The 15,808-nt window shown below is 33.1% G+C and overlaps 1 protein-coding gene across 1 annotated transcript in view; it reads left to right on the top strand.

Annotated features, from left to right (window-relative positions):
- Positions 1–15,808, top strand: part of DDX10 (DEAD-box helicase 10) — a 325,417-nt gene that overhangs the window by 281,129 nt on the left and 28,480 nt on the right. Inside the window, exon 17 of the mRNA XM_074216635.1 lies at positions 898–1,034. Within this exon, the coding sequence (XP_074072736.1) occupies positions 898–1,034 (137 nt within the window). The remainder of the gene's footprint in view (positions 1–897; positions 1,035–15,808) is intronic.

Genomic DNA, 15,808 nt, shown 5'->3' on the forward strand with positions numbered 1-15,808 from the left:
TGAATATAACCCTTTGAAAATAGTGCTTTTTGTCATCTTATTCCCAGCACTTAGTAAATGTTTGATTGAAGTAATATATATCAGAATAAGTAGGAGTCTTATTTGTGCATTTAGTTCCTTGCAAGTCAGTTTTATAAATTGACCAAATTTGGTCAGACCTGAATATACATTAAAATCATTTTATAGACTCTTATGATTTTTTTGTTTAGTTTTTTCATGAAGTGTCTATAGTTTTGAAACATTGATTTTGTTTTAGGATAAATGCTAAGAAAATATTTACACTGGATTGATTTTATAATTATTTGCAATAGTTTAAAAACTCATTTATCTCATCCTTTAATACTTATCAAACACGATTGGGTTTAAAAAATTGTTTTCCTAATAATCATCTATAGGTTAGGGAATATCTAAATTTTACTGTCCTTAATTTTCAGATAAGAGAATAAAAGTTTATTGACTAGGATTATTTGAATCAGTCTCTATCTTGTCACTCTACAGAGGCAGTTATTTCTTTACTTTTTACTTTATACTAGAGCTTCTCTAGTCACTTTGAGCCAGCTTGAACCTTCTAACTTCTAAATGCTAGAATTCTTAAATATTCATATATAATGGAAATTTATTTTCACTCAGATCTTGATGGCATCAGTTAGGGATTTAATTTCTAAATCACATTTGATTACATTTTAAAAATGGTATGTTTCATTCTTGTTGGTAATACCTGTCAGCTTTGAAGGTAACCTAGATTTTTCCCATAAAAATATACAGCCCCTTATTTGAAATCACAAATAGAGTTCTTGATGAACTTTTGCACTCAGTGGTTTTAAATGATGTACAGATGGGAAAGAGATAAGATTTTTCTACCAAATGGTTTCTATAATCCTATTTTCCTTTTGATAGGCTGAAGATGAAGAGGAGGAAGCCTTTCTGGATTGGAGTGATGACAATAGTGAATTTGATCCAAGTACACTTCCAGATCCTGATAAGCACAGAAGCCATGAAGAAGCATCTGATGATAATATGGAAGATGAAGAAAGGTATGTTTTGTCTCGCTTTGACAACCAGTAGCAGTGATGTCTGTGTTTTTTTTTTCCTCTAAAAATTAGTGTTCTTTATTAAAAATATTATTATGAAAATGCTTCTCCCCCTTCTACCTCTAGCTTTATTGATCTCATAGAAAATACTGCTATGCTGTTGCTTTTTTTGGCTTCTGAATTATCCACTAAATGTAACTCAGGTCATTTGGATTTCTTTTTAGACATTGCTTTGTAAGGTTCTCAAAACAACCCATTTAAAAAGCTGTATTTTTGGTTGAGTTTATTTTCTCTTCTCTTTTCTCTTTCTATTCCATCTCTTTATGTTACTTAAACTCAAGATTCTGAGTGCAAGTTAGCTAATTCCTATCTAGCAATTTTTTTCTTTTGCATATGCATTTCAGAAATAGCTTTTTGATTTTATTATCAAAGGAATCTTACTGAGAGCATTTTTAAAATGGCAGATTTCCTGCAGAAAATGGAAGAGAAATTAGGTAACTTATGCATTGTAAGATTTATAAGAAAGAACATATCAAATATACATAATAATGTAGAGTGCTCCTACATATTTAAAGTAATAGACAAATTCTCTCAGTGGGTCGTGTGTTATGTATGTATGTTTAATAAAAAATATGAATGTACCCCAAATGGATGAAATATAAGGAACTGAAATGTTTGATGTTAGTCAATATTTATTGAATATCTATTGTGTTTTGTATACTATTTGAAGCATTGTGAAGAAATTCTAGGGAAAAAAAGACATTTGTTTATAGGGGACAGGTAACTTTAGTAGAGGTCATTGACAGTGAGTAATAAAAGATGAAGTTGATATAAATGAAAGAAAATTAATTTTTTTTTTAATATGAGAGTAATGTAAAAAAATTTGCAGAGGCGGCTAGGTGGCGCAGTGGATAGAATGCTGGCCTTGGAGTCAGGAGTACCTGAGTTCAAATCTGGCCTCAGACACTTAATAATTACCTAGCTGTGTGGTCTTGGGCAAGCCACTTAATCCCATTGCCTTGTAAAAAACAAAAAAAAATTGCAAACAATTATTAGAATTCTGTATGATGAGAAGGCTAGGAGACTTAATTAAATTAAGTGTATTAGAATTCTTCAGTTACCTGGAAAATTCACCCATCCAAAATAGCTCTTTCTCCAGTGAAATATGTTAAATTAGAAAGTAATTACCATGTTTTTTTACACAGTGAATAAGATGATGGAATAAAAATATAAATACATATTTTATAAGCATGAGATAAATTCATAGGATCTCAGAGTTGGAAGATATTATGTAGACCATGAATCCCTTCTACAAAATACTCAACAAAAGGAAGTCTTGACTTTGCTTGAGGATCTCTTGAGGAAGAACTTATTATCCAGTGAGGTAATGGAAAATCTATAAAATGACTAAAGAGTTAAAAGATGTATGTGTTGGTCCTTTCTTTTGAGATTAACACCATCAGAGGCATTTGTACTGCTATATTCTCCTTCAAGATGTTTCAAGGTGCAGTTGTTAGAGAAAAATTCTGATTTGTCTCAACGAACATTATACATGTTTATTCTTATATAAATGCACTTTTCTCATGTAATTCATATCATCTCAATATTGGTAACTAGGACTTTGCTAAAACATTTATTTTTTAACATGAACATGGTGTGCTATTCTTATAGGGTCAATATCCTAAGGAAGGAATAGTTAGATCTTATAGCTATTGCTGTATATTTTTATGGGCAATATTGAACTTTTAAAAATCTTTGAAGTAATAACATCAAATCATCTGTCATTAATTTATAGGGACTATTTCCTATATTTTATCTAGTAATTTCCATACACCTCTCTTTATTTTTCTTGTGATTCTCACTCTGTCCTTTTCATATGTTGTGAAAAATATCGTCAAAATTTCTTGAAAAAAATAGCCCAAATGCTACAGTGGTTACCTATGAAATAACTAAAAAGTTCCAAAAGAATGACTCTTGTACATTTATTAGCTCCTTTATGTTGCTTATATGGGGAGACCTGGACTAAAATCATATAGAATGAAAAAAGCATTAATTGTCATCTGACAGATTCAAAAATTTCCTGGTTCCATTGAATTATTGATGTACATTTTAGTATTCACTGTCATATTTGTTATCATTACATGCATAGTCTTCAGATTTTTTGACAGTATAAATGTTGTTTTACATTCCACTCCATATTCAAAGTCACAATTGTCACTGTACTATTTCTTCATATAGCTTTCCTCAGAATCAATTCTGGGCCAGATTGTGCCTGGGCAGGATAATTATTCAGTGGGGATGCCCTTCATATTGCTTAATATGATGTGGGCATCAAATATTATTCATCTATTCCATCCCTTCATCCCACCCCATATTGCTTGCTAGGCTGAGGAGCTACTAATGGTTTAAAAAAAGAAAAGTATGTTATCATTCCTATTCTAATATTTATTGAATTTCTTTATAGAAATAATTAAAAAATAAGGAAGTATAAAACAAGATATAAATTGAATAGTAAAGTAATAATTGAAATAGGAAACATAAGATGAAATTACTTAATTTCTTTAGAAATCTTTTTAAATTGTTTTAAAGTGAGTCACTGCTTTTAGAAACAGTTTATGAAGGTTTGGTAGTGGTTTTATAGGCAGACAACTTTTTACTATATTTTATGCTATTTAGCTCTTACTAAAAGATATTCTTGAGAAAACTTAACTTTATGCAAATATGTTTAAATAAGTAATATCCATCCAGCAGTTCCAGTGTGTAATGAGAGAAAAGATGGTTTTATTTTACTGCCCTACTTAGGGAGAAGTTTTTTATTACTTGAGAGGTAATAAATGGGGATTTTTACAGCACCAGTGTCATGATAGTTTGGCCATATGGGAACATGAACATTCTAGATCAGTCTTCCTGAACTCAAATAGGAAATTTTCTTTAACTTTATAACCCTGATCTATTTTAACTTCTGCTGTCTAAATTTTTGTCTTTTTTCCTTAACAAAAACCTGCTCATTCTTTTGTGTATTTGGGTAAAGAGAAGAACAAAAGAGGAACAAACTCTTTGCCTTCTTTGAGGTTACATCTTGCAATCCATTCACATCTTTTCATCTTGTGAAGATAATGGTGCAGATGAAGAGTAGGGTTATGTAAAAGAAAGGAAGAGGAAAAAAAGTCAATAGGTTATGGTCAGATAAGGAGATTTGGCAAGAAGTACTCTTCTCCACCTCCATCTTTGAGGCAAGGAGAATATGTGAAGGTACAACTAGTACTAGACAGAACATCCAGAGAGTGTGTGTCATCAGAAGACTTGAGATTCCAGTAAAAACTAGTAGGTGGAGTGGAAAAGGAATAAATTTAAGATGAAAGGAAGTTGATTGCTTATGGAAAAGGCATTCCAGAGGGCATAGTAGAAGGATTAGGGGAGTTAAGATGAAATTTTGAAGGGAAAGATTGAAGGGAATACAAATGAAGAATCAGGTGGAAGAGGGTGAGGTTTTGATTATTGAAGTAAAAAGAGTTCAGAATCATTTCAATGTGAAAAATATAAACAGGTATAAGAATGGTCATCATTGACTAGAAGACCTCATTCCTCTTAAAGAAAAGAAGCAGCAAGAGATGGAAAACCTTGAAATCAGAGGGAGGGTTGCTTTTGTTTGCCTGGGAAATTATATTGGATATAATCAGATTGGGGGTGACTAGGTGGCACAGTGGATAGAGCACCAGCCCTGGAGTCAGGAGTACTTGAATTCAAATGCAGCCTCAGACACTTAATAATAATTACCTAGCTGTGTGGTCTTTGGCAAGCCACTTAGCCACGTTTGCCTTGCAAAAACCTTTAAAAAAAAAAGATATAATCAGATTCTTCCACCTGAGAATAAATTTGCCATTTTTGGAGGTGAATTAACTCTTCTAGACATTGAAAGTACCTGAGTACACTGAATAGATTTGTACGTAAAAAGAACTAAGTATATCACATCCATAATAATCATATTTGAGCAAAATGGTTGGTGTACATCTACTTCTACATAATAGTGAAAGTGAATAATCATATGAAAAAAATTTTGAGATCTCCAGAGAAGATAAATAAAATTAAATACTTATATATTATTTGTTCTTAAAATCTTTTAAATTGTGTCTTCTATCTTTAAGTATATATGATAAGACTGATCTGTGTTTTCTTCTCCCTCTTGCTATTTCTTTTTCCTAGTTTGAAAAAGAATTTCGTTTTCTAAGTCAGTGAATATTCCTTTGGCTGTTTCCTTTGGGCGGTTTTTTTTTCTTTTCTTTTTCACTCTGGTAACCCCTATAAATATTTAACATGAGTAGCTTCTCAGTCTTGCCACAAAGAGAGGCATTTCTTGTCAGTAGGAAGTAGGATAGAAATGTAATTTGGGGTGAGCTTGACACTGCTGAAATGACTAGAATCTTAAGTCACCTAGGGGCCGTAGTTGCTCTTCCATAGCAAGTTTTTGGTCCAGCTTTCCAGAGCCCTTGACACTTCTCTGCAAATTAGTTTTCAGTAAACCAGAAAAGTGAAATTTGCCTTCTCATCGAACTTCGAATGATTTTCAATAATGAAAGTAGGAATGCAAAATTATATAACATATAATGCTCCAACATAATTATATCAGAATAAAATTAAAAAAACCCCCAAAAATCCAAATCCATCCAAAAATATCATGATCTCTCATTACTTATAGTTTCAGAATAATTATATTATGTAAAAGATCATTTATCCTTAGATATCTTAAGATTAGGAAGGACATTCTCCTCCTCTCCCCTCACCCCGCCCACACAATGTGGAAAAATTAAAGTTATCTATCAGTGTATTACTTTAGGAAATTCTCCACTTCTCATACTTTCTTTTTTTTTTTATTAAAGATATTATTTGAGTTTTACAATTTTCCCCCCAATCTTACTTCCCTCCCTCCCCCCCCCGGAAAGCAATCTGTCAGTCTTTACTTTGTTTCCATGTTGTACATTGATCCACATCGAGTGTGATGAGAGAGAAGTCATATCCTTAAGGAAGAGAAAAAAAGTCTAAGAGATAACAAGATCAGATAATAAGATATCTGTTTTTTTCTAAATTAAAGGGAATAGTCCTTGAACTTGCTTCAAACTCCACAGCTCTTTATCTTGATACAGATGGCACTCTTGTTTGCAGACAGCCCAAAATTGTTCCTGATTGTTGCACTGATGGAATGAGCAAGTCCCTCAAGGCTGATCATCACCCCCATGTTGCTGTCAGGGTGTACAGTGTTTTTCTGGTTCTGCTCATCTCACTCAACATCAGTTCATGCAAATACCTCCAGGCTTCCCTGTAATCCCTTCCCTCCTGGTTTCTAATAGAACAATAGTGTTCCATGACATACATATACCACAGTTTGCTAAGCCATTCCCCAATTGCAGGACATTTATTTGATTTCCAATTCTTTGCCACCACAAACAGGGCTGCTATAAATATTTTTGTACAAGTGATGTTTTTACCCTTTTTCATCATCTCTTCAGAGTATAAACCCAGTAGTGGTATTGCTGGGTCAAAGGGTATGTTCATTTTTGTTGCCCTTTGGGTGTAGTTCCAAATTTCTCTCCAGAAGGGTTGGATGAGTTCACAGCTTGACCAACAGTGTAATAGTGTCCCAGATTTCCCACAAGTCTTCCAACAATGATCATTATCCTTTCTGGTCATATTGGCCAGTCTGAGAGGTGTGAGGTGGTACTTCAGAGAAACTTTAATTTGCATTTCTTTACTAATTAATGATTTAGAGCAATTTTTCATATGGCTTTGAATTGCTTTAATCTCCTTATCTGTAAATTGCCTTTGCATATCCTTTGACCATTTGTCAATTGGGGAATGGCTTTTTGTTTTAAAAAATGTCTCAGTTCTCTGTATATTTTAGAAATGAGTCCTTTGTCAGAATCATTAGTTGTAAAGATTGTTTCCCAATTTACTACATTTCTTTTGATCTTGGTTACATTGTTTTATCTGTGCAAAAGCTTTTTAATTTAATGTAATTGAAATCATCTAGTTGGTTTTTTTCATACTTTCTTTTCTCTTTCTTTTTTTCTTTTTTTCTCATACTTTCTTAAAAAGATTTTGAAACTGTTGAAAATAAAAATACCTTAATCTGTCATTAAAGGCCCTTTAAAAACTCTTTACCAACTTTAAAAAATTATATATATATATATATATATATAATTTTCTAACATGAACATAATCATAAATCAACTGAAATTTTTCATTCATGAAGAAATACGAAAAATTTAAAAAATTTTTTTTTTATTTTTATTTAAGGAAGTGAGTTTAAGTTATTTGCTCAAGGTCACACACACATTTAATAACGGCAGGTACTCCATCCACTGTGCCACCTAGCACAAGAACATTTTTAACCAGGTATCCAAACCTGTTTTCTGACCTTAACTATTCTCCCCTTACATATTCTTATTTCACTCAAAATGGACTTCTGGGTATTTTTTGGACTCACCAAAACATTATCATCTGCCTCTTTGCTTTCAGACACAAGCCTGCTCCTTGCATTCTTTCCTGATCTTTTCCTATCAAAATAATTACCTTTTTGCAACAAGACTGAGTTCCAGTGTCACCTCCTCCATGATGCCTTCTATCATTGAGATGAAATGCTGGTTTCTTCAATTTTTTGCAGAGCATTTTATCTGATTCTCTGCATTATCCAAATCATACTATACCTTGTACCATCCTTTATAGAAAACAACTTAACTTTGTGTTTACATTGTACATATTGAATTCAATAATTCATTTATTAAATAAATACTATTTGCAAGGTTGCTGTACTAAAGGAATTAGCAATTCCTGACTTTATTGATCTGACATTCTACTCAGGAAATATAACATTGGGTATACATAGCAAAATATATATGTGAAAATATATAAAGTAATTTCAGGAAGGAGAGACTTCTGAAAACTGAAGGTATTAGGAAAAGTGTTAAACAGGAAGCAACACCCAATTTTGCTTTCAAGGAAGTTAGGGATTTTACAAAGTAAATGTGGAGATGTGGAGAATACTTGTGAAAATGATATGTGTAGGAAATTATTGACTAGTTGGAACAGAATACATGAAGGGAAGAGAAATGTGAAATAATATTGCATAAGTCAGTGACACAAATTGTAAATACTGAATTTAAACTTCTTGCAGATTAGTATCCTGTCATTTTATTTTAATGTTGGAACCTAACATAATGTTTTATACATTTTGGAATAGAGGTAGACCTGAAAATCATTGTAATGTACCAGTATAGAAACTTCTGTCACCCATATCAGTCAGCAATTCATCTGTAATTTTTCATCTGAAAATATATCTAGGTTCACTGAGAGTTAGAGAGCATGTGATGGGGCAACACTTGAACTCATCTCTCTTCCTCTTTTGAAAGCTAGCCCTTTATTCACTGTGCCACATAGCATCTTGCTTTGTGCCTAGTAGAGAAGATATTTACTAAATGGTTGTTTATTGGAGATGTTCTAGCCTTCTTTTCTATATTTATTGACTTTGTAAGTGGATCCTTATAGGCCTTGGCCTCATCTTTGAACCATGCTCAGCTACTGAACCAATGTAAGGGTTTTTTTTTTTTTAAATTTTTTACTTATTTAAGGCAATGGGGTTAAATAACTTGCACAAAATCACACAACTAGGAAATTATGAAGTGTCTGCATCTGGATTTGAACTAAGGTCCTCCTGACTCTAGGAACAGTGCTCTATCCATTGCCCGAATCAATGCATGTTAAAAGATGAGTTTTTTCTGTCCTTGATGATTTAATTAAAGGGAGGTAGCATGGTATAGTGCAGGACTGGGAAGTCACAAGACCTAAAATCTTAGATATTATTTACTAGGTTTGTGACCCTCTGTAAATTATATTAGTATCTCTCGGAGCCTCATCAAGATATTTGCCATGAGTTCCTTAAACAATTGTTTTGATGATCAAATGAGATATGTATATATTTGGAATTTTAATGTACTATATAGATAGGGTATTATTATCTTCATCATTACTATCATTATTTTTGCATCATGTAATTCATTGGACTTCAAAGTAAGCCAGCCATATTAATTTTGGGTCTAGAAAATTATTCCTGATTCTCAGAACTATAGCACATTTTATTATATCACATTCTGCTAGCTTAGAAGAAAGTTTTTACCTAATATTAAGTCTTGATTACTTTTCCAAAACATTCAGAAAGGGTCAAAATAAATGTTTATCCTGTTCTTCACATTTTGTCTTCTCTAGTATTTCATTCTTCATGGGGATTCTTAGATCTTAGATTTTAGATTTACATCTTAGATTCTTAGGTCTACATCTTTCACTTTAATTCTCCCAATTGAGTAATTGATGTTCATGAGCATATAAAATTAATTTTTACATATCTAATAGTATTCATCATATTTGATTTAAATATATCTTTGTATAAATTTTTAGAGAAGCAAAAATTTTGCAATGGTGGAAACTGATGCAAAAGAAGTGACTGTATATTTTAAATATTCATTATCCAGTCAAATTGAATTTCTATTATTATAATCTTTCAACCTTTTTCAAATATAGAAATGAGAAAGAGCAAAGCTTTGATTGGATTCATCATTGGTTTCTGTTGATCATTTTGTAGCATTTTTTTTTTTTTTTTGGTTAAACTGAGACTGAGTTGATCTTAGAAAGTGAACACGTATATAGCTGTAGTTGGGGAAGAACTGAAAATTTTGGTGTTTAAAGTTACTGCTTTTCACATAAATACATATATACACATGTTTATTTATATACATAAATTTGTATGTAGATAGCTAAATGGATAAAACCTATCATTTGCTCTGAGACTGTAGTTCATCCTTAAGAACTGTTTGCTGCTCCTGATTGCTTTTCCTCTAGGATTTTTTTTTTCCATTTTTCGGTTCAGATCATTCTACCACTCAAGGAACAAGCTATACTTTTTTCATCTTGTTTTCTAGAACTGAATTAGAAACACCAAGAATATATTGAGCTTGAATAGTTTTTTCGCTTCCAAAACAGTTTTCCTGTCACTGAGACTAGCCTGTTTCTTGTTTCAGTTCATAACAATATGGAACAGTTGTTCAGCCATATCAGTTATATAATTTCAGTACTTTATTCACTGTGGCTTTTATTTCTACAGTGTGAATGTTCTCTCTAGTAGAGCTAACCCTCCAGACATCTATACTTTCTCTTACATTGTGATTCTGGGGTATTCTAGGACTTTTGCATTTCTTTGGATACTGCTGCAATAGGCAAGCCACCTAGATTGTTGTTAACTCTCATCTTCATCTTAAGGCACAGCTTTTAAAAGGCAACCCATGCTGCACAGTGCAATTTTCTGCAGCCCACTGTGGATTTTAATTATCACTAGTGGAAAAAATAAAATATTAATTTTCTTGGAATGCATATTAGATTTTTTTAATTCCATCACTTAGTAAATAATCTCATTGAAGTTAATTTCCTTTGGTGTTTTTAAGCAGTATTATGGATGGAATATATTGCACAGGATTTTCAGTCTGTATGTGGGATGCATTCCATCTGTACAATTCAGACTAGTCAGTATGCACCTACCTTTATACTGTTGTGTTGTCACTTTGTTGTTTTGTGTTTGCTTTTGCCTGTCATATTGATGATGTTCATTTCCCACTTTCTAAGAAGTTAAAAGTACCATGACTTTTCCCAGTACTTGCTTAACCTAAGATAAGACTGCAAATTATTATATTGGTAGACTGTGTTTTTTATTCTGGGTGCAGCCCTCAAATAGTTATTTTATTTTACTGTGGCCCTAAGATAATCTAAGCTTGGACAACTCTGATCTTAAAGTCAGCACTGCTCTTTTTCTTATTGTGCATTTCCTCTATAATGGCTTTGCTTTTGTTGGCATCTGGGTTACCATTTGGAAGTATGCCACAACCTATTTGGGCATGCCAGGTCTCTCTACCTCCCTTTGGGTCATGTGGAAAAAAGCAAAAGGAACAAAAATTAAGTACCTATTCTAATATCATCTCATTTGATCCCTACAAAAATTCTTGGAGATGTGTGTTTTTAATTAGACCCATTTTACAAATAAAACATTTTAGATTTTACACTAAAGAAAGAGATTACACAGTTAGCAATTATCTGAGGCCAGATTTTAACTGAGATCATCCAGCCTCTAGGCCTAGTTTTCTATCCTACTGTATCATTATCCACCTCTGACATAACTTGATTGCTAAAGAAACATAATTGTGTAAGGAAAAGAGCATTGCTTTGGGAGCCTGAACAACTTGGCTTCAAATCTTGACTCTTTTATCAATGATCTGCATGACCTTAAGCAAGTTACTTCTGGCCTCTCTGAACTTCAATTTGCTTATGTCAAAAATGAAAGGTCTGGTAAAAATGATTACTCAGATCCCTTCTAACTCTAAAGCTATGAGTACTCTTAAATTGTAGTATTTCAAGGTTAAAAACCATCTGGCATCATCACTTGGGGAACACAGACGTTTAAAAAGATAGGTCTTTGAAGGAAGGGGAAGAGATGAGCACTTTGAGATCATTAGAAATTCTGGACAATTTTCTATATGCAAATCAATTCTTCCTGTCATCCTATTAAACTCAATTCATTATGTTATCCATATAATTCTAATAAGGGGATTTATTCTAATATTTTCATTTAAAAATTCATTGAGTTTAATGAAAATTTCCAAATCATGTTATTGGTTTACTTTGTTTTGATTTTTCTTCTTAAATGTTCTTCTTAAGGAAAATATCTTTGGAATAAATTGTGGTAGAAATTGAAAACCAACTCTGGTTCTTTGAAAAGTTTTCTTCTCACTTTATATTACTCTGAGTTGTTGGAATGACAGTTTTACTAACCATATTCTGTGTTTGTCTTTCTTATATAGAATTCTGGTTATTGGTAAATCTAAAAATTTCTGGAGTGGGTATGAAGGGAGTTTGATTTTGTGACATTTTAACTTAGTTTCCTGATCTCCATCCCTTTTACACCATTTTTCTTTTTGAGAGCCTCCTTTCCAAAGATGAGCTTTTAAGAGTGATTCCCCTCTCCTTTTTGCATATGTAAAAATATAAATGTTCTTAGTATTTGTAGACTCTCTAAGTGTGTTCATTTATTGTCAGGACTTAATGCTGAATTATGTTTAGTGAGAGAAAATTTATTAGACACTTAAGGCATTCTTTATATCTCATCTTTTAATTTTAAAAACATAATAAAATTTGAAATTCTACTCTAGAAATGAAAGGAAAAATGTATTAGATGTGACCTAAGTTTATTGTGAGATAGCATGGCAGAGTAATTAGAGAACAAGGATAATCTGATACATAGAAGTTGTTTGAATTTGATCAGGTTACTTAACCTCTCAGTGTTCTAAGCCTCTCTCTAGGATTTTAAATGGCAAAGGAATTTCAACCTGTTTTGATAGGTGTTTCTTCATCATGGCATTCTTTATATCAGTGAAATCACAAATCTAGCCTCTATCCCTAACATAAATCTATATTCAAGGGTGGTGAGGTTTCCAAAGGAGACTACAAGCATGGGTTGAATTGGGCTTCTTGGAATCTTTCAAAAATAAAAAAGGTTATATATTTAGTCTGGGGAAGGGAGGAATCTGTTGACTTGGTATTAAGGTAGTAGTCCCTTGACCTCTTTTCCATTCTTAATCATTATCTACTGGCTTTTATTTTTCTGTTATATCACATCTGAACTATGGGTATGACCTCTTGAGCCTGCTCAGTTAACATTCCCCTTAGCCATTTTTACTTGTAGCTTATTATATTTGCCATTTTTTCCCCACATATTTCAGTTTTCTTGAGTAAGCAGTTGAATTCTTGATCACATAAATGCAGATTCTTGTAAGGTTAAGATTAGCTGGTTAGTTACTGCATGAATGATAGCCATTTTCCTGTAGAGGATAGCAGTGTTAGCTCAGATTCTTCCCTTACACAGTTGTGTCAGCTTTGCTATTTGAAGAGGACTATCAGCCTGATCCTACTCTGCCGAAGTGCCAGTGTTTGTAGCTGAAATAATATCTGCTTTATATCAGAGGTAGTTGGATAATATCTGTTTTATATCAGAGATAACCAAACTGACCTATGAACTGGCATATACTATTATGCATACTAAAAGAAAGTTCTGGAGCTCTAGATTAAGGTTTAACCACAAGATTTCTTCCATCTCTATGGCTGTTGAAATTAATCTATCATTGAGGTCAGTGTTACCTTTTTCTTAGAAAATTTTCCATTATATTTTTCTTCTTTTTAAAATTTTTGATTTTTCCCATATTCATGTAAAAACAATTATCATTCATTTTTAAATTTTGAGTTCCGAATTCTCTTCCTCTCCCACTCCCCAAGTGAGAATGACTGATGAGCAATCTGATATAGACTATATGCACAGTCATGCAAGACATATTTCCATATTAGTCATGTGAAAGAAAACACAGACAGGTCTCCCCCCCAAAAACAGAGAAAATTTAAAAAGTAAACAATGAATGTTTTGATCTGCACTAAGACTCCATTCGCGTTTTATATCCTTTGACCACTTATCAGTTGGAAAATGGCTCTTATTTTCAGAAATTTGACTCAGTTCTCTAATATATTTGAGAGATGAAGCTTTTATTAGAGAAACTTACGAAAATGTTTTTTCCAAAGATATGATTACTATGTATTTCCTTCCATCCTCTTTTCCCCATTTGACCTACCTCACTCTCTCCTTTTACCCTTACCATGCTCAAAAGTGTTTTACTTCTGACTACCACCTTGCCCAACCTGCCCTTCCTTCTATCCTTCCCCTTCTTTTGTTTTACCTCTTCTACTTTTCTAAAGTATAAGCTAGATTTCTACACCCAACTGTGTGTATATATTCTTCCTTTTTTGGGTCTTTACTTCTTATGAGTAAAGTTCAGGTACTCTCCTGTACCTCCCCCATCTTCCCCTCCACTATAAATGTTCTTTCATCCTTTCACATGAGATAATTTATCCCATTCTGCATCTCACTTTACTCTTCTTCTGTGCTTTTTTCCTTCTCATACCTTAATTTTATTTTTTTAGATATCATCCCATTATAGTCATCTCTTTCTCACTCCTTAACTTTTTTTTGAGATATTGTCCTCTGTGCCCTTTGACTTTGTGTTCCAACTGCCCTAATAATGATAAAGTTCATAGGAATTACCATATCATCTCCCCCATATAGGAATGTAAACAATTTAAACATATCAAGTCCTCTTTCCTTGTGTACCTTTTTATACTTCTCTTGAGACTTTTATTTGTAAGTCAGATTTTTCTATTCATCTCTGTTCTTTTTATCAGGAATGATTGAAAATACACTATTTTCATCAAATTTCCATTCCCTGACCACCCCACCCCCCAAAGTTTATATTCAATTTTGGGGGTTGATACTTGGCTGTAATCCTAGCTCCTTTGCCTCTGGAAATATTATGGTTCCCTGAAATTTAAATTGTTTGTTTCTGGCTGTTTTCAAGATTTTCTCCTTGACCTAGGAGCTCTGGAATTTGACTGTAATATTCCTGGAAGTTTTCATTTTAAGATATCCTTTAAGTGGCAATCAACAAAAAAATTCTTCCAATTTCTATGTTGCCCTCTAGTTCTAGAATATCAAAGCAATTTTCCATGATAAATTCTTGAAAGGATGTCATGAATTTCAAGAAAGTTCAAGAATTTTAAAATTATCTTTCCTGTATCTATTTTCTAGTCAGTTGTTTTTCCATTGAGATATTCATACTGTCTTCTATTTTTTCCTTCTTTTTGTTTTGTTTTCTTGTTTCTTGATGTCTCATATGGTCATTACCTTCCACTTGTTCAATTTTAATTTTTAAAAGATTATTTTCTTCAGTGAGCTTTTGTATCTCTTTATCTATAATGGCCAAGAGATAGAAACAGGAACCAAAACTGAGTTTCAGTTGCTGGATAATGCTAAGTATTTTTTTTTCCTTTAATTTATTTACATATTACTAAAATATTCTTGTTTAAGAGGAAACATAATACCCCCTCCCCCACAAAAATATAAAATCTCATGAGAAATAAAGTAAGAGAAAGAGAAAAAATGTGCTTCAGTCTGTGTTCTGATACCATCAGCTCTGTCTGGGGTGTATCACTTTCTTTATCATCAGTCTATCATAGAAGTTACTTTCATACTTTTCTGCAGTCACTGTTGCTGATTTTAATTCCCTCCATCCATTCCTCCCCACTACCATCTATTATATTTTTCTCTCTCTTTTCACTCTGTCCCTCTTCAAAAATGTGCTGTGTGGCAGCTGAGTGACCCAACAGACAGAGTGCTGGCCCTGGGGCCAAGAGGCTGCAAGCCTACATCCCACCCCTGAGACCTAACAACCACCTGACCCTGTGGCCTGGACAGACCACCCAATCCCACCACCTTGCAAAAAGTAAAAAAGAAAATGTGTTATATCTGACTATCCTCTCTTCTATCACCCACATCCCCCCTCCTCTTCCCCGCCCCCCCCTTCTCTTCTTTTTCTTCTAGCTGTCTGTACCCTTTTGAGTGTGTATGCTGTTTCCTGTCTGAGCCATTTCTGATGCGAATGAAGGCTCCCTCATTCTCCCTCACCTTCCCCCCCCCATACCATTTCAAAAGCTACGTGAAATATCCTTTATATGAAATATCTTAGCCTATTCCACCTCTCCTTTCTCTTACTCCCAGTACATTTTCCTTTCACCCATTGACACCATTTTTCCAATATATTATATCTTCAAATTCAGCTGTCTCCTGTGCCTCATCTATAAAATTCTAC

Source organism: Macrotis lagotis, chromosome 1, assembly GCF_037893015.1.
Source record: "Macrotis lagotis isolate mMagLag1 chromosome 1, bilby.v1.9.chrom.fasta, whole genome shotgun sequence".
Classification (NCBI taxonomy): Eukaryota; Metazoa; Chordata; class Mammalia; order Peramelemorphia; family Peramelidae; genus Macrotis; species Macrotis lagotis.